This window comes from Cibotium barometz, chromosome 38 (assembly GCF_041138505.1).
Source record: "Cibotium barometz isolate CiBa-2024 chromosome 38, ASM4113850v1, whole genome shotgun sequence".
In the NCBI taxonomy this organism is placed as follows: Eukaryota; Viridiplantae; Streptophyta; class Polypodiopsida; order Cyatheales; family Cibotiaceae; genus Cibotium; species Cibotium barometz.
Genome location: NC_141083.1, coordinates 43,865,859 through 43,886,193, shown reverse-complemented (window position 1 = coordinate 43,886,193; position 20,335 = coordinate 43,865,859). Strand labels below are relative to the sequence as shown.

At 45.4% G+C, this 20,335-nt stretch overlaps 1 protein-coding gene across 1 annotated transcript in view; it reads right to left on the bottom strand.

Moving 5' to 3' along the window:
- LOC147616756 (thiosulfate/3-mercaptopyruvate sulfurtransferase 2-like) overlaps positions 1 to 20,335 on the bottom strand; it is a 100,505-nt gene that overhangs the window by 33,706 nt on the left and 46,464 nt on the right. Inside the window, exons 3-5 of the mRNA XM_086777817.1 lie at positions 11,154 to 11,213; positions 10,966 to 11,028; positions 10,506 to 10,630 (exon numbers count right to left, since the gene is read on the bottom strand). Coding sequence (XP_086633943.1) covers positions 10,506 to 10,630; positions 10,966 to 11,028; positions 11,154 to 11,213 — 248 coding nt within the window. The remainder of the gene's footprint in view (positions 1 to 10,505; positions 10,631 to 10,965; positions 11,029 to 11,153; positions 11,214 to 20,335) is intronic.

Sequence of the window (20,335 nt, the reverse complement as noted above, 5' to 3'; positions counted from 1 at the left end):
TCTAGGACCACTGGGGCACTTTTTACTTCAGTTAGTGGAGGTTTTTTCCCCCAGTTCACTCTAGTTCAGTTTATTAGTTATTTGGTCCACCCGGCACACTTATGGCCGGCCCATGTGAACCCTTATCTTTTAGGGTCACCTTTATGTGGTGGGTTTGTACCTCATTTTTAGTATAGAATCATAGGAGCTGCACGACTCACTCTCTCTCTCACTGTGTGTGTGTGTTTGCTCTACTGTGTGCTAACCCTAATCCTTTCCCGGACCTTCATTTGGTATCAGAGCCTGGAGAGTACCCGTCGTCAGTTGCTGCTGCAGCCCGCCATCAGAGAGAGCTGCCCGTACTGCTGCTGTGTCTGCCCGTACTGCCTGACAGCAGCCCGTACTGTTGCTACAGCTCTGCCCTTGACCAGAAGTCGCCGCCGCCAGCAACTCAGCAGACCAGGCCACCGCCTGTTGCTGTCTCCAGGCGCCGTACAGTCGCCGCCCTCCTGCATACTCTACGCTGCCCTCCTGCAGCTTTGCGCCGTACAACTGCTCCAGCTCCAGCTGCTACAGCTCAGCTCGACGTTCAGCCAAGCCAGCTGTCTGTCATCAGCACCTGCATATGTACCTGTAAGTGAATCTTCAGTTTGGGTTTTCCTTCTGTAGATTGTCTCTGCAGGCATTGGCAGAACATTTGGGTGCAGGTATTTGCAAAGCAGTTGGGTGCAGCATTTTTTTGGGCATTTCCAGGGTTTACTTGCTGCAAGGTTGGTCAGTTGGTGCATTGAAAGCACATTCAAAGGACACAGCTTGCAGGCAATTTTTGAGGGTTTTTGTTCTTTGCACACAGGTTGATACTCTTGTAGAGTATTTTTTTCTGCTTGGAAGTCTGCCAGCAGAGTTTGTACACATTTGGGCATTTGCAGGCATTTGTTCTGCATACAATGGCTGCTCCAGGGAATGATGTGTTCACTTTTGTGTCCAAAGAGGACAAGCTTGATGGGACAAACTATTCCTTGTGGAGTTTCATGCTGAAGAATGTGTTGGTCGCCAAGAATCTTTGGGATTATGTCAGTGGGGACGAGGCACGTCCAGTTCCTATTGCCCCAGAGACTCCTCCGCAGGGGGGTGCTCGTGGGAGAGGAGTACAGGTGCAGGTAGCCCCAGTTCAAAGGACAAACGCCCAAAAGGCTTGGGATTCGAGGGATGCACAGGCACTCTCATTGATTGCTTTGTCGGTCCAACGTTCCATTATTCCTCATATCCGGTCTGCGGGTACATCGAGGATAGCGTGGACGACATTGGAACATATGTATGCAGCCAGGAATGAGGCTCGTATATCCTTCTTAAAGAAGGAATTGGAGAATGTCAAGATGCATGAAGGAGAGGAAATGAGTTCACATGTGAACAAAATACAGGATTTGCGTGAGCAACTCATCAATGTAGATGAGATTATGTCAGATGCACAGATAGTCTCAAGGACTATGGATTCTTTGCCACCATCCTACCTCTCTTTTCATACTTCTCTTTCTCTTTCCATGCGACATGCCCGGGAACCGTTGACGTTCCAAGACTTGGTTGGGTTGTTGTTGCAGGAAGAGCAAACGAGGAAGAACTTGGGGGTGGATCAGACAGCTGCCGATAAAGCTTATGCTGCTGATCATAAAGGCAAGGGCAAGTTTCAGCCCAAGTCAAAAGGTACAGGTGGTGGTGGCTCCTCACAGGACACTAAAGGGTCTGATGGACAGCCCAAGAAGAAGGGCAAGTGTCACTATTGCAAGAAGCCAGGCCATTATATCATAGATTGCAGGAAGAGGATTGCCAAAGAGAAGGAGAAGAAGGACAAGGAGTCAGGGATGTCTGCCACAGATGCCTCTCATTCCGTAGCATCCACTGAGACTGCTTCCTATGCAGTAGACAGGGATTATTGCTTCTATACTTGCAGTTATGCACCCTCTTTACATGCTCTCAGTATGACAGATCATGCTCGTACATGGTACTTTGACAGTGGTGCTTCAAAGCATATCACATCTCGCAGAGAGTTGTTTTGTAATGTAAGCCCTGCCCCTGTTGGCAAGTCAGTTCAGTGTGCCAACAATGCATCCTACCCAGTTCGTGGCATAGGAGAGATCCAGTTGACAGCCATTGATGGCTCCATTCTTCGCCTACAGGATGCCTTATTTGTGCCAGGCATCAAGAAGAACTTGCTCTCCATTTCTTCTATGGCACAGTGTGGCTTGTATGTCAGTTTTGATGACGATAGATGTATTGTCAGAAGCAAGGGGACGGAAGGTCTACTGCTTACTGGCACATTGAGCCATGGGTTGTATCAGCTTGATACATTTCAGCCTATAGATCAGTCCGCTTATGTACTCACTGATCGTACTCCATCTATGGTAGATGCGGAGTTGTGGCATGCACGCATGGGGCATGTCAATTATGGCAGCTTATTGTTGCTTCAGAGACATTCTATGGTCAGAGATTTACCTCTATTGGAGAAACCATTGGATCACATATGCGAGGGATGTATTTTGGGCAAAATGCATCGCTTCTCTTTTCCCCGTGATCAAGCTTTGAGGGCAACACAGAAATTGCAGCTCATACACAGTGACTTGTGTGGTCCGATGCAGACCAAATCATTGGGTGGCTACTTCTACTTTGCCACATTCATTGATGATTTCACTCGGATGTGTTGGGTGTACCCTTTGACTAGAAAGTCAGAGGTCTATGATGCATTTCTGGTTTTTGTTGCACTTACAGAGACTGACTCTAGTTGTAGAGTCAAGACCCTACGGTCAGACAGAGGGGGGGAGTACATGTCTTCCCGGCTGAATTCTTACCTCGTTGGAAAAGGTATTCAGCATCAGTACACTACAAGGTACACCCCTCAGCAGAATGGGGTAGCGGAAAGAAAGAACAGGTCACTTATGGAGATGGCCCGTTGCATGCTTAAGGGCAAGAAGCTACCACATGTGTTTTGGATGGAGGCCATCATGTGTGCTTGTCATGTATTGAACAGATGCCCTACCAAGGCACTGAAGACATTGACACCTTTTGAGGCTTGGTATGATCGCAAGCCTACAGTGTCACATTTCCGTACTTTTGGGTGTGTTGCATATGCCCACGTACCGCAAGAGTTGCGAAGGAAACTAGATGACAAGGCCACTAAATGCTTGTTTGTGGGGTACAGCCGTGAAAGCAAAGGTTACCGGTTGTACGACCCCTCCTCCAAGAAGTTGTTTGTCAGCAGGGATGTGATTTTTGATGAAAAATCAGAATTATCCATTGCTGATTTTGATGCTTTTCAGGCTACAAATGATGTCTTTGAAAACCTACTGCCTATGGATTTCTATTCCACAGATGGGCAACAAGTACATGATGCTGAAATTCAGCCGGTTGGTCCACCTATGCATGCTGAAAATCAGCCAAGAGCTGAACCGAATATTCAGCACATGGTACCTCAAGAACCCGTTGCAACACAGGGGGCAAGGCCGATACCGAGATGGTATCTTCGTACCTTGCAGGACAGCCATCTTGAGGCACCTCTTGTTGGCCGCACTCGTAGAGAGACAAGGTCATTTGAGCATGCAGATGTTATTGACATTGACATGGTTATGGCAGCCAGTTTACAGGATGATGATGAGCCTGATAGTTATGAGGATGCATGTGAAAATGTGCATTGGAAAACAGCCATGCAGGCTGAGTTTGATTCTATTGAAAAGAATCACACATGGGATTTAGTTGATTTGCCCAAAGGCAAAAGAGCAATTGGTACCAAATGGGTCTTCAAGATCAAGAGACACGCAGATGGCTCTATTGACAGGTACAAAGCCCGTCTCGTAGCTAAGGGCTATGCTCAGAAAAAGGGCATTGATTATGAGGAGACTTTTGCTCCTACATCCCGTATGACAACACTTCGTTGTGTAACCGCATTGGGTGCACATCATGGTTGGGTTGTTCACCAACTCGACATCAAGACTGCATTCTTGCATGGGGACCTCGAGGAGGAAGTTTATGTACAGCAACCCCATGGTTTTGCAGCACATGGTCATGAAGGCAAAGTATGCAGGTTGAAAAAGGCCTTGTATGGTTTGAAACAAGCTCCTCGAGCTTGGTATGCAAAGATAGATGCCTTCCTACTTGACCAGGGCTTTGTGAATAGTCCATCCGAAGCCACTTTGTATGTTAAAAAAACATTGACATATCTGCTGATCATCAGTCTATATGTGGATGATCTCTTGCTTATGGGATCACATGACGATGAAATTGCAGCTTTCAAGAGGGTATTGCAACAGACATTTGACATGTCTGATTTGGGGCCTTTACATTACTATTTGGGCATCCAGTTTGTGCAGAATGATAGGGGTATTGGTATGATGCAATCTCAGTATGTGGATACACTTCTGAGAAAGTTTAAATTTCAGGATTGCAAGCCCATGAGCACTCCTATGGAAACGGGGCTGAAACTGTCCATCCATGATGACAGTGATTCTTTTGATGTTACCACCTATGCACAGGCTGTGGGCTGCCTCATATACTTGTGTAATACGAGGCCAGATATTCAGTTTGCAGTCTCTCAGCTCAGCAGATTCATGCACAGCCCACATATGTCACATTGGCAGGCTGTCAAGCGTGTATTCCGTTACTTGCAGGGCACCAAGACCTTTGGCCTATGGTATGCCACAGGGGGGTCTATGCCTCTACATGCTTACAGTGATTCAGATTGGGCAGGTGATTTTGACTCTCGCCGTTCCACGAGTGGGTTTTGTTTCTTTCTTGGCTCTTCATGCATTTCATGGTTAAGCAAGAAACAAACCACAGTTGCCAGTTCATCTTGTGAGGCAGAATACAGAGCCGCATACACTACTACAGTGGAGTGCATTTGGCTACGCAGGTTATTGACTGATATGGATGTATTAGTAGAGGAGTCTACTACCATTTACAGTGACAGTCAGAGTGCCATTGCAGTGGCCAGGAATCCTGTGTTTCATGCTCGCACGAAACACATCGAGATCCACTATCACTTTGTTCGGGAGAGACTCCATGCAGGTGATATCAGTCTGATCTTCTGTCCTACAGATCAGAATGTGGCAGATATCTTCACCAAGGCACTTTCCAGAGAAAAGTTCGAGGCTTTTCGCACTGCCTTGCACTTACAGCCTCTTGGTGCTTGATATTTACAGTGATCACATATCACTCCAGGGGGGTTTGTTGGGTTTTACACGTCTGTATGCACCCACGGGAGTGCTAGTGATCAGTCTAGGACCACTGGGGCACTTTTTACTTCAGTTAGTGGAGGTTTTTTCCCCCAGTTCACTCTAGTTCAGTTTATTAGTTATTTGGTCCACCCGGCACACTTATGGCCGGCCCATGTGAACCCTTATCTTTTAGGGTCACCTTTATGTGGTGGGTTTGTACCTCATTTTTAGTATAGAATCATAGGAGCTGCACGACTCACTCTCTCTCTCACTGTGTGTGTGTGTTTGCTCTACTGTGTGCTAACCCTAATCCTTTCCCGGACCTTCATATGTATGCATAACCAGTACATCATTAAGCTCTCATATCAGTTCCAAAGACAGAGCAACAAGCATGATCAATTTCGCCAAGTGACCCACCACTGTGTTAAGTGTAAGGGAAAATCAACCATTGTAACTTCCAGTGGGCCTGGGGGTTTCGCAAAGCACTTAACCATCAATGCAATTAAACACTGAAATCGGCCACAGCCTTAAACATATGCCACTTAATCCACAGAACTGTAAAAGAGAGATGAGCACAGTTGACACTGCATAGAGGCCGGAATGGGTTGACTCTCCCCTCCCCCCTTTCGTATATTTGATTACCCAAGGAGAAATATAACATGTACAAGCTCTGAGGGCCTTATGGGAGATGTCGTATTATCCATATACACACGGGCTATCATCAAAAGAAGCCCCTAAATACCATGAATGTGTATAATGAGAGTACCGATCTTCCCCATCACCAAGCCTTCAAGATGCCATATATGAGAAAATCTCAGCATACATCACCATGAATAAGTCGGGCATCACCATGGGCAAGCAAAACAAGTCTGGGTGTAACTAACCCGGGAAGCGCAGGAGTGGGCATGCATCGCTTTGACCATGAGCACAATTAAACATTTCGGCATTTAATCACAGCCATTAAACAATCCACAAAGCTGAAAATAAAAGTTACACATAACACCGCATAGACGCCGAAATGGGCCGCGACCCCCTCCCCCCCCTCCCTCCCCCTTGGAGTATTTCATTATCTTCTAGGGAGAAATATAACATGTACAAGCTTTGAGGCCTTACTCTCCCCATGAGAGATGCCAGATTATCCATATACAATCATAAACATATCCTTCATCCAATATGGCTATCCAACATGTCCTGCCATAGGCGCAAAAACATGTAATAACAACCCACATGGCTCTTCCATACGCCCATGAACTTGTGTGACAGTCCATATGGCTCTTCCACGAGTGCATAAACCAGTATAACAGCCTGTATGTCGCATCCATGAGTGCCAAAACCTATAAACCAGCATGTATATTGCATAAAACCAGAAATTTCAGCAAGCATTGTATATTGCATAAAACCAGAAATTTCAACAAGCATTAGGACTGTTTTGCTGAAAAACAACCATCCAGGGTGTGCAAGATGGTGTAGAGTAGTGAAAATCATCTTCCCCAAGCTGGATATGGCTATGGTGGGCTTAGATATGAAGAGAAATGCTAAGAAATCAGAGTTTTCAGCCTTCAAAAATCTGCTTGAAGCTCAAACTCGCCCAAGAGATAACTCTCTCATGTTCAAATAAGCAAGAAAATGCTACGATGCCATGTGTAGAGCTGAGTTGACAAGTGTGAGGACACTTGTCTCACTTTTATCCTCTTATCTGCCACATGTCCCAAATCCAAAGGCCAAAAATTCCACAATCTTCAGCTCTAAAAATATCCTAGATGATAGCTAATTTCACATCGGCGCTTTGGCAATACTCGATCTGTGTCAAATTCCGGAAGTAGTGACATGAACGGAAATTCCAACAGAGATTACCGAAAATAGAAACCTTCCCTAGAATTTAGGAGATGATCTCTTTGTGTTCCAGCACATGAGAAATACATGTAAGCACCATTTAGATGTTGGAAACATGGATCCTCCCACTTCCCGGGAGGTCACCCATCCCAGTTGTGTTCGTGCGCAAGTACGCTTAACTGAGGTGTTCCACAAATTGGTCTAGCCATCCAGACCCCAAAACCTTAAGGTGTTAGGTGACCTCCGGTAATCCAATTTGTAGAAACCTCAACTTGCCAAGATTCAAACCTAGTCTCACCACGTGAGCTGGTTCTCTCTAGAAGTGTGGATTGCATCTCCAACACCCCCCCTCAAGCCACACTTTGGTTGAGGTCTTAGCTTCCAACATCACAACCTGGGCTCTGATACCATATCGGAAACAACTTCTCGGGAGGTCACCCAGCCAGTTGTGTTCCTGCGCAAGCACGCTTAACTAAGGTGTTCCACAAATTGGTCTAGCCATCCAGACCCCAAGCATCCCTGGTGTTCCAAGTCCACACACAACACTGGTGTGTGCCCATACTAGCACCTGGCTTGCCCTTTCACAACGCAAGAATGCAGAACTGGCACCAGTGGACACTCCCAGGCACATTTTCAAGCAGTGGTGACATTGATGATGAATTTATGTTAGGTAAACTTTAAATGGTTGGTCACGGTTATATTATAATATGTTCACATCTTATTATAATGAAAAGTGTTCACATCACACTTGAAAGTTTGGTCACATTTTAAATGATGGCTGGTGCCAAGACATTTGGGGCTTTTAATCTTGCACCCCCTACCATATGAAACACGTTTTTTTTTCATGCAATGGACACTTTTTCACCAACCTTACCAGATCTCATGCAAAGGTTGAAATGGGAAAAAATGAGGATTTGTAATAATCATGCACGACTGCTCTCTCTCTCCCTCTAGTCTTTGATCACGTAATGAAATGCGATTTGTTTTCTCTCTTTTTGAGCTGGCTGCACAAACCTGCAAGCAACGCCAAGACTCTATTGCCATCAATATTGCTCCATGCTGACTGCCTTACAGTGCAGAATTGCCGTACAGACTGTCCACGTCACTGTCATCATCACCTATATGTTTCTTTGCTACTGTACCCTTTGCTGAACCGTGTGCAGACCTTTTTATTGCTGCTGTACCATTCACTATACCTGCCCGTACTGTGATATGCTGCTCTTTACGCTGTTAACAACCACCTTTAGCTAGTCCTTCGTGTTCCCTATGCTGTTGTTCTGCTGTGCCTGCAAAAACCAGCAAATTAAAGGCTTAGAAACTCATACACGGGAAGCAAGATTGCCACTGACACACATGTAGGAGTTGGTCCTTTTATGAAGCTGCTGTGTATACACATTTTGCTTCCAATCCCAAAAGGCTACAAGAGTCTAATATAGATGGTTTTGTGTCTTCTTTGGCACCTAGAGATCCCAACAAGTGTCTAAACTTCTGGTTCGTCACAAAGATTGAAGATACCATTGTGAGTTTATGGAGTGAGTCCACTTGCAGAGGATTGGGTTACTCCAGTAGATCCCCGCAGGGATGTGTGGTAACCCGAGGATAAGTGAACAGAGGCCATAGACTTTGCCGATAATGGAGGTTCGTGTGTCTACACCAGTAGTACTTGCCGACTCCAACATATCACTTGTTTGGGTAATTGCTTTCATCATGTTGTTCAAGGCAAATCCAATCCGATACCTAGGTACCCGTGTATCTTGTAAAATCTTTTCTCCCAAAAGATAGGCAAGTTATTGTGGGGGGGTAGGCCAGCCATTCTGGCCTCAGTGTGGTGTACTCTTCTACTACAGTCTATTCTATCTTGTCTTGTACCGTGGTTTTTCTTTTATAATGGTTTGAATGACTAAGTAGATAAGTGGACAAGTGCGAGCACTCCTTCCCTTTGTGGGGGAGGGGGTTTACAGAGGTATCAGAGCCCGGTTTTCTTTTGCTTCTAGCGTGGAAGATGATCATATCACTTGTCCCTTTCTCTTATATCATTTTTATCATTATGGCCAGCCAAGCAAGTAGAGAGGAGGTGCCCAATTCCAGGGGTTCTTCAAGACGTACACATGTTTCTGATATGCTTGAGAGAAGCCATGCCAGGGCTGGTACCAAGTGTTGACGGGACAGCTGTCCCATGGCAGGCAACAGGTGCAAGAAAGGATGCCCACTACCTCTCAGATTCAGATTGAAGATATGCAACAACTATTTGATGCCAAGGAGGCAGAGCTTTGCATTATGACCCACAGGTCAAGAAACTTCTGCAAAGCGCATATGTGGAGGACATATTGAAACTCTTGCAACCGAACATGGCAAGTATGTAAGGGAATCAGGGTTTCATAAGAGTTGGTAGCCAGTTGGGGCTGCCCAAGAAGATTTCATGGAGTACTCCAAGGGAGTTCATCCAAGGGGTGGAGCCAAGGGTGTAAGGATCAGTTTTCAAGAAGGATTCATGTTTGTGTTTACGGGCAGGGCAAGAAGGCAAGGGGACAGAGTGGAACACATGCACAGATCTCTACATCAGATTTGGAGGGGATTCAAAGACATAAGGCAAGGTTTTCAGTGAAAAGGTTGCCAAGAAGGGAAGGATGATGAGTATGGGAGACCATATGTGGAGATAGGGGATGATCGCAATCATCCACGGTCAAAGGTTGGAATCCCGTCATCAAGTTTAGCAGAGGGGGATGCCATGTGCACATGCTTAATCCCAAGCTAAACCCTGATTTGCAACAGATAAACATTAGATTAGGGCTCAAATTTATGCACAAGACCTCCACGTGGGCAAGAAAAACAGCCGGCCAAGTAGACAAGAGCCTGCACGTGCATATATAAATATTGTTGTACATGGAGCTGGCCGACAGCAGGTCGGCCACATGGTTTTGTGTGCCAAGAGCCTATAGAAGGCATAGTCTTTGGGCATTGATAGACATCTCTCTTCACTTGGAGTTAGGAGTTATGTTTCCTTTCGGGGAAGGCCAAAGGAAACAGAACATTGTACCCCTTTTTGTATTATATGAATATACTGAATATACAGCCATATCTCTCTCTATTCTGTGTCTATGTTGATTGTTCTTGCATCAAGAGTTCCTATGCACTGCTTACGACTGAAAGAAGACTACCCAGAGCTTCTGCATGTCACAAGCCTTGATGTATGAAGCAGCCCTCTGGGGGGAAGATTTTTCCGATGAGGATTGGCAACAAGTTGAGAGGCTCCAGTTCATGATCTCACGTATGATCCACAGCAACAAATAGAGCTGTCCTACCTTGAAACAAAGCAAAGCCAAGGCACCTTTTTCAGGTTATTACACTTCAGGCTCTGTAGCTGGAGGATGTTGAATGATACCAATCCTGACAGACACTTAATCAAGCAAGTAAAACATAGACAAAAACAAGTTTTATACTAACAAGAGAGGGGAGAATGGGAAAAACATAGACAGTAGAGATGTGCTTTACCACCACACTCGTGCCGCACTAAAGATCCCTTTGCCATCATAGACAATAATGGTATCAGTGTTGCGAATTCCCAAGGAAGAGACAGCAGCAGCGAAAGCAGTTTCAGACGGAAGCATATGTGGCAGCTGCAGGTTTGGTGTTCACAAATGAAACAAAATTCCAGATTATTCCTAAAAGCTATTAGAGCAGAGACTGTGCAACCATGTTACCAGTATCTAGCCAAAAAACTATAGATCAAACACCTACTCATGCAAATGCAGTCCACCTTGTGACGGCCAACAAAAAGTACTCTACATGCTAGCAATCTCTCACTATTCTCTCACTATAAACAGTGCAAACTCAGCCAATATTAAGGCACCACTAGATAGGAAAGCCTTTTTGAGATGGAGTCTCAAAAGGAGCAGACATATATACTTATGGTAACAAAACACACAAGTAAAGCCCGTAATGAGCCACTCACATTTGAAGTGGGGTCGACCACGCCATCAACATCAAAAAATAATGCACCAGGAATATGGCAAGCCTGCATAAAAAGCACAACACTGCACTTACTCTGCCCTGATATACCAACATCCCATAAATGGCAATTATTTCCTTGATTTCAGAAGCGAAAAAAGTACACAATATAGGAGGCCTATCGAGCTTGACCTTATATTCTTGAAAAGGATTTCTTTTGTCACCTGGCATGTACCACGATGCATCCACCACCTGTAGCTTTATAGTGAAGATGTTATCAAGCTAGAAAGGTTTAGCCTCAAGTAACGATAACTAATTAAAAAAAGGAAATGAGTAAGCAGACAACCTTAGCTAGATGTGAGCATTTAATATAGTACGTACTACTAATCTCTATATCACTGTGCGAGTAAATTCTTAAGATGGTTCACTGCTAAAACTGTAAGCCTGAGAAAAGGTGACCAATTGCAAGAAAACACCTGAGTTGATAAAACACACATGCTCCCCTCAAACACTGGCTGACTCCCTTTCCTGCTACCAGCCTTGTATTGCAAGCTTGTGAGCTCTTGCAGAACTGGCTTGACTGGGAAAGAGGTGGATTGCTTGATGAAGAAGAGCGGAGGGAAGTGGCCAAATTATAGGGCCACCAACCCCCCTCTTCTGGATGGACGAAAATGTCAGAATACGCAGCGGAGATGATGACAAAATCTAGGAACACGAGCAAGTGCAGAAAATAGACAGCAATGGAAACAAAGGTGTATAACTCTACTATGTATACACAAGAAGATCCCGAATATGATACAAGAATGGCAAGGGGCTGTGGGGCCATTTTATATGGCCCCCAAACAGCAGTCGGCCTGCTGTAGGGCAGCCGACAGGACCTACATCTCCACGACTAGCATAAAGACACCCAGTCGGCCAGAAAGGAACAGTCGGCCAGCATCATCAGGGTGTCCACGACCTGTACAACAGTCGGCCAGCACCAGAACTGAAGTCGGGTACTGCAAGTACAGTCGGCCATGATCAAGGTCCTCCTCCCACCACAGGACTGCCACCCAAGCCATAGAAAAAATAGGAAAAATGGGGGGAAAATACAGGGAGTAAGGAAAAATGAGAAAAACACGTACAAGGGCGGGCACACCCACAACAAAGGCCCTGGTGTCTCAGTAAAGACAGGAGATGACTTCTAACACCCCCTCTCAGCTCCTTGCTGTGAAACCAACCACAAGGAGTTGGGGTGCCGCCTAAGCAAATCCTGAGATAGTGACTTCGTGAAGAGGTCCACCGTACTGTCCTCCATCGAACAGAACTCTAGCAAGATGTCATCAGCACAACGAACTGTTCACGAACAAAGTGCCTCTGGATGACCGTGGGTTCCTCTAGTGGAAGCCCAATCCTGCCATGCAACCTCTGCAACCTTACCACCTCACAAGCAGCATCACAGACATCCCGGTACTCTGCCTCTGTCAACGACAAGGCAAAAGATGACTGCCTCTTACTACTCCGTAAAACTGCTCCTGGGCTTGAAGTAGATCTCCTCATGCCTCCCCAATCTGAGTCACTCCAACCGTGGAGTCGGACTCCATCCATCAATCCCCCTCCTGTGTAAAAGAGTCCATGATCCTTCGCATGCCACAGAAACCACAAGATACATAATCCTGCCTCCCAAAGAGTCATCTACAACCATGAGCTCAACTGCCTCATCAGGAAGCTCCCGTCCAATCTGGTATCCATCAACCAAATCAATGAACCATTCTGCTTCCGAGTCAAAGAGGCATCACACTGCTCACAAGGATCTGTTAAAATATAGTATCTCATGTGGAAACGAGTCGTAACAAAGGGCATAAGTTATTATGCTACATGAGTCGGCCATTCACAGCATGAGGGTATAAATACCCATGCCCACCACTGTAATAATCATCTATTCATTGCTAACGTTCAAGCTGTTCGTCAACTTTACTCTCTCTCTCTCTCTCTCTGCGTCAACTTCTCTCTCTCTCTCACAACGTGTATTCAAGCTTCCGCATGCACAACTTTGACATGGTATCAGAGCTTGCAGGAATGTTTGATCAAGACTCAACAATGCGAGCAGTAACCCTTCTCGGCCAGTTGTTTTCCATCAAGTTTGAAACCGGGACCTCTATGCAGTCACTTCTAATGAAGGCAAAGGTTATCCATGATCAGTTATCGGCTATGAATAGTGCATTAACTAGTACCCAGTTAGCTGCCTTGGTTCTTACGAAGTTGCCTGAGGAGTATGAGATGGTCTCGAGGGCATTACGCTTACAAGTCAGGAAGGAAAAGCTGGAATTTGATGATCTCAGCTCTTTTCTCATTGAGGAGGAAGCAGTGCTCATTTCCCAAGGCAAGATTCGGGTTCCGAAGGATGTAGAATCGGCACATGCTGCATCGGAATCCAATAATAAGTCTAGGAGCAGTTGTTATAAGTGCGGAAAGCGAGGGCATTTGGCTCGGGATTGCAAATCCAAAGCTAAAGCTCAAGGCTTGACAAATGACAAAGGCAAAGGCAAAGCTGACGAGGATGACAATGACAGTGATTCTACTAGGGATGCTACGGCGTCTGCCGGTGTGGCCAGGACTACACTGGCACATGCTCCAGCATTCTAGCTTGGTGGATGGATGCTACCACGTGCTTCAGCCAGAGAGAGGCATGTGAGTGGCAGAGAGGGGCAGTCTGTGCTCCCGTTTTGGTGATTTGGACCCGTGTGTCGGAGTTCAAGGCACATGCATCTGGCATGGAACAGCTTGACAAATCTATGGACGTGATGTGTTCGTAGTTCATTGGTAGCAGACTATGGATGGGATGAGTTCCTGGTTCATTGTGTAGTAGAATTTTGGGCGTCGTGTGACGACAGTTCAAGGTTCAGAGGATTTTTTTTGAACGTGATGTGTTCGCAGTTCAACGAATGGGGGATCATGAATGTGGAGTTGTCTGCAATTCATTATTCTATGTGGCAGCTAAAGCTCAAGATGGCATTTTCTTGTGGAGACAGGTTGATTGGTGCATTATCCGAGGTGTACCTAGCAAAGGCCACGCTAGGGTGTCCATGGTTGCATCTGCATCGACTTGGTTTCTTCATCTATGCCCACTATGAGCTACAGAGAGGGTGTTAAAATATAGTATCTCATGTGGAAACGAGTCGTAACAAAGGGCATAAGTTATTATGCTACATGAGTCGGCCATTCACAGCATGAGGGTATAAATACCCATGCCCACCATTGTAATAATCATCTATTCATTGCTAACGTTCAAGCTGTTTGTCAACTTTACTCTCTCTCTCTCTCTGCGTCAACTTCTCTCTCTCTCTCACAGCGTGTATTCAAGCTTCCGCATGCACAACTTTGACAGGATCAACACCTGTTACGGTGGAAAGCCAAGTCCTAGAAACCTGCTGAAGACCACGCAAGGCCTTCTGAAACCTATCAACCACCCCCTCTGAATCCGGAACCACAAAGCCTAGAGAATCCACCTCCTTCTGCAAGTAATCAACTGCCACCTGCCTGGCTTTCCGTGAGGTCCCTGTCAAAAGAACATCCTCATCTACAGGAGTTTCTTTGTCCCTAATACTACAAGACATCAGAGCGTAAGTTACCTGTTCAGTTTCCTCTAACTGACGAACACAAGAACCACCAACATCAGTACTGGAAAGTTCCTGCCAACTGCTGCCATCAACTGGCAAGCTATCCTCCATCTGGTCTCGGAAAGCCTGCACCTGCAACGTATCCACACTTAAGTGGCCATTACCAAACTGCCACTCATCACAAACTTGAGGACCTGGGAGAGAGAGTGCTGAAAGCTTGTAAACTCCATTCTCCACTCCGCCTTCCCAAACTACCTGGGATGTTGCCTTGTTCCGAAGAGCAACAAAATGCTCATCAAACTCCACCCGTACGCCAGTCTTGCAAACCTGATGCACTAACAACAGATGAAAACCAAGTGACGGAACATACAACACCTAGGAGGAATGCTTCCCCCCTCTGCCATCGAGAACTATCTCCAACCTACCCTCACTGTGAACTAGGATAGTGGATGTATCCCCATTAAGAATGTGACCAGAATACCTGCAAAGATCCTGTAAATCTAAACGGGAAGGAGTCATGTGCCTGGAAGCACCACTGTCTAGAATCCACTCTCGAGTATCCATAGCGGCGAGTCCTCCAACCTCCTCCCTGCCGGAAGAAAATGAAACATCGGTGTCCATCACCTCCAAGTGCACAAAAGCCGGAGTCTTCATGATTGCTGCTAAGGAATCTTCACCCTTCTCGGTCTTCTGCTTGGGACAGTGCCTCCAATAGTGGCCTTTCTCGCCACAATCATTACAGGTCCTCTCTACCTTTAGTTTCTCGCGGTCAACGTCGGACTTCTTCTCAAAAGACTTCTCCGATGAAGCCTTCCCTTTGCCCGTGTTACGGCCTTTCGACCGTTGGCCAGTTAAGGCCTCTGAACCTCCACCCTGAGGAGGGTTTGTGAATCGTTCCACCTGGTCCAAGACCATGGGCTCAAGCTCCTCCCACGTGATGGTGCTAAGCCTGCCACCACTGGTAATCAAAGACGAGTAAAATGCTGAGTACTGAGAGGGCAAATGCGACAGCAACGTTATGACCATGTCCTCTGACGATATCTCCTTCCCAACCTGGAGAACTTCCTACTGAAGAGCCTGCAGCTTGTTAATATGCTCCCACATCATCGACGACTTTGCAAGGCTCATAACCCGCATTTGTACTTCCAAGGAAATCCTCTTCATGGGCGATACCCTGTTGTAAAGAGAAGCCAAATGCTGCCATATACCTATGGCCGATGTCATATGCTTTACATGATTGATTACCTGCGGTGTGCAGTTGAGGAAGATAAATGAACGGACCCTGGCGTTGACACAATCCCACAACTGTGCCTATGCCTCCCGGTCCTTACAAATTGATGATAACTCCCCTTTCTCTACATCCGACCGTGGAACCCCAACACGATGAAATCAGCAAGGACGTAAGACTCCAGAACAGATTCCATCATAACCTTCCATATGCCGTAGTTGTTCCCGTCCAACTTACGGGCCACCGGGAACGTAGGGAGTGTAGGGATCTTCACATGCCTCTCAACCATCTCTAACAAATCTGCCATTGCGGGGATGTAATCTGAAAAAGGGTGGGTGGGTGGGAACAAAGAAGAACTTACACCTACAAGTGGTTGTCCAGCAAATCAGCCCACCGTCCTCTTGCTTCTCCTCTTCCCGAAAAGTCCACCAATCAGTAACACAACAGTCCCCCTCTCGCTCACACAAATCCCAAGAACTATCAAGAGCCTAGGGCTCTGATACCATGTCAGAATACGCAGCGGAGATGATGACCAAATCTGGGAACACGAGCAAGTGCAGAAAATAGGTAGCAATGGAGAGAGAAAGAAAGAAAGAAAGAAAGATTTTATTAACGTCTTCCAAAAGACCGAACTCGGCCTATGAGACAAATCGGAGTACCTGAATGGGGTGTCCTCTGTCATCCCAACAAAATGAAAAAGTACTGAACAAAAAAAGCTAAATCTGGGTGTGGAGGGGATGGAGCTCTACTACTAGGAGAAATGCAAAGCTATATGCATGGAGTATACAATCATGATATGCAACCTAGCTAGCTCCATCCTGTACCATACTGGGGGTATAAAATGGTATACATCAGTGAAGGGGGTATCCACAGCTCCCTAAAGAACATGCCTGGGTGTGCTCTGAAGCGAGCCAGTCGCTCCGCACCCTCTCTGTGAAACTGAGCTCTGATCTTTGTCATCTCTCTCTGGTATAGGCGTGGTGTCCGAAAGCCAGGTGTCCTCTGTCTCCTTCGGGCTCTAAGTGTCTCTGCTCTCTGGAGAGTAATTCCCTGCCGTGTAGGGGCTGGGAGAGGGATGGATCTCTGAAAAAATGTAGTAATCTGTGTCTGTCGCCCCCCCTCTGGAGTTGTCTGAGCCTGTAATAATGTCTCTCCGTAGCGCTGTATGTCTAGAATGTATCTCCCCAGTATGCGCTGGTCTGCTGCCTCAAAGATTTGGCGTAGGGAATGTGGCTCTCTGAATAAAATGGGATATCTCTCTCTGATGGCTGTATATGCTCTGCATCTGCATACATAATGCTCCTCACTCTCCACCTCCTCTCTGCACAATCTGCATACCCTCTCCTCTCGGGGGATCCGTGCTGCTATGCAAGTCTCAATCTCCAATCGGTGTGATGAAACTCTGAGTTGACCAATAGCCACTCGGGAGCCGTGGGGTAAAAAGCCCTCCATGTATCTAGGCCTCTCTATAAATCCATCATCAGTGATACTCATGAACTGATCTCTGTAGTATAGCATCTTCGGTGGAAGAGGCTGTGTAGGCGATATCCATGTCTCTCGTGTATAGAGCTGCCATAGATCCTGTCTCAATACTCTGATCCTCTCACTATGAGAGAAACGGATATGTGGTGCATCCCTGTCATACTGGAATGGTGGTAGATGATCCATGTTGATGGTTTTGAAGAGATTGAACAAGGCTATGGAGGATCAAAAGTAATTAGGCCCATGATTAAGACATGATTAGAAGAGAGCTTAATGCTAATCAAAGAGTGTCGTGTACTTCTTCATTAGGAGTGGCCTCTTATATAGGCAAAGAGTACAAGATGTAGTTGACATCATCAATGATGTAAGACACGCATAAGATGCCATCTCCTCCCCATGTGGGCTTCTCATAAATGAGCTAGATGCCCTTCTAGGCCATTTGAAATAGGCGCCCATTTGAAGATGCTTCTTGAGTAAAGTTGTCAAGGTAATACAGTCCCTTTTAACCTTTGAATGGATTTGGGTGATATTTCCAACAAACCCTCCTTCAACCAAATCCATGACAATGCTACCTTTATGATGGCAATTCTAGGCTCTAGTTACAACTTACAAAAACTAGTTATGATGACCATGCTGGTGCCCGTAGGTCTTATTCCAGTTAGATTTACAATGCTAGCAATGATGGATGATGCTAGAATACCATAGTAAAGCTTACAATGAGATAGTTATGTTTAGGATGGAGAGGTTTTTAAACATGGTACGGGCAATCCCTTGATTTTACTCAAAAGGCCCATTCATCTTGGATAAAATTGGCCTCTTCGGAGGCCTCTTCGGAGGCCTCTTCTTGAAGCTCTTCTTTGTCTTGACTTGCGAGGAATGCCTTTTGTGCCTTTTGTTTGAAGAAACAATTTTCTTCAATGTGATTGTCCTTGCCGCAGAATCCACAAGTCTTCTTCTTTCCTTTTGTGTCGATGAAGTTCTTCTTCTTAAAGTGTGACTTGTTGTTGGAGAAGTATGCCCCTTCAATTATCCCTATCTTCTCTTGCTTCTTCTTGTGCTCCTCAAGGAGTGCAGCTTCAATGGCTTCTAAAGTAGGGTCCGGAAGATTCATGAGAGTTGACACTAAATGTCCATACTCATCATAAGGCATGCTTTTCAACAAAACTGCAATGGCATCTTCCTCATCTATTGGTGCTCCTATTGTTGCAAGTTGTGACATTAGGAAATTCATATAATTAAGATGAGAAGGTAAAGACTCAGAAGCTTTCATTTCAAGTTTAAAAAATTGGATTTTCAGCCCTATCTTGGAATGCTTCCCTTTTGCCCCAAATAATTTCTCTAGGATTTCCCATGCTTCAGCGGAGTTATTTGCATTAGAGATATGATGTATGTAGTTGTCACTTAGACCTAATGCAATTATGGCAAAAGCCTTCTCATCCCTAGGTACCCATCCTTGCTCACCATCTCTAGTGGTAGGTTTTTTCTCCTTTCCACTAGCAACCCCCCAAAGACCTTTCTTCATGAGAATAAATCTTACTCTAACTTGCTAGGTATGAAAGCCTATCCCATTAAACTTATCAACATGAAATGAGGATGTAGACATGATGATGAAGCAAGGTCTTACCACTTGAGTATCACTCAAGGGCAGTGTCTAATGCTTTTACAAGACTAGATACCTTCACCAAATAGATGAAGATTATTTATGAAAAATTCAGACCAGTTATACCCTCTTGAAACATTGTTTGCTCTTGGGTTGTAGACATTGTTTCTTACCCGTCTCCTCGGCTTTCTGCTTTTCTTCTTAGGCTTCAAATGTTGAATATTTGATGATTCAACATCAGATGGTTCAGCCATTGTGATTGAACAATGATGTAAATTATAACATCATCAACATAAAGTAATATCACCACATACATGATGCTCCAACAATTTCTGAAAATTGTGTCACTAGGTGTCCTTGAATGAAGTAGAAGCCTTGGTCTAAACACCAAATGCCTTAAGCACCTTCAATAGCAGTGACTTGAGGCCAGATTAAGCACAAAATATCAATAATTAAGTGGGCTAATCATTCATGCTTTTACTGTTATCAAATGAACTTGTAGAGGTTATGTAAGACCTGTAGCCACCAAACCACTGAACCATTCAAAAAATTGACTGCACATGCATGTTTGCAGCTTGTGAAAACCCCCAAAGCCGAGAGGAATTAGTAAATCTTGCACAGATGGCGTCGGTAGACTGATTTCCCCCAAAATAAGTAGCGCCGTTTTCTTCTGCAATGCCGGCGTCTGCGAGCATTCTCCACCTAATTCCGCCGAGCTGCCGCATCGTCAGTGTGTTGAGAATCTGCACATTGAAGCTCGTACGATTTCGTGGAGACAATGGTGAGCTGTGGATGCTCCAAGGCCAGCCTATATTTCAGGCTATGAAAGTGGAGGGGATAATATTAGGATTAAGCTAATTAAATATTAATAGTGGGACTAATGATGGCTTAATGATGGAAAATTAGGTTGTATTAACCTCAGCTCTGATACCAATTGATGGTTTTGAAGAGATTGAACAAGGCTATGGAGGATCAAAAGTAATTAGGCCCATGATTAAGACATGATTAGAAAAGAGCTTAATGCTAATCAAAGAGTGTCGTGTACTTCTTCATTAGGAGTGGCCTCTTATATAGGCAAAGAGTACAAGATGTAGTTGACATCATCAATGATGTAAGACAGGCATAAGATGCCATCTCCCCCCCATGTGGGCTTCTCATAAATGAGCTAGATGCCCTCCTAGGCCATTTGAAATAGGTGCCCATTTGAAGATGCTTCTTGAGTAAAGTTGTCAAGGTAATACAGCCCCTTTTAACCTTTGAATGGATTTGGGTGATATTTCCAACACATGTCTAGGCCATGCTGTGAGAACCAATGTGTGACCTGTGCATACCATGATCCTCTGTCTCCTGCCTCAGCCAACTGTCTGATGCCTCGAAAGCTCTGTATGACAATCTGTCCAGTGGCATCTCTCTGAATCTGTCTAGCAGGCATATAGTCTGAAATATGGCCTCTACCATCATAGGA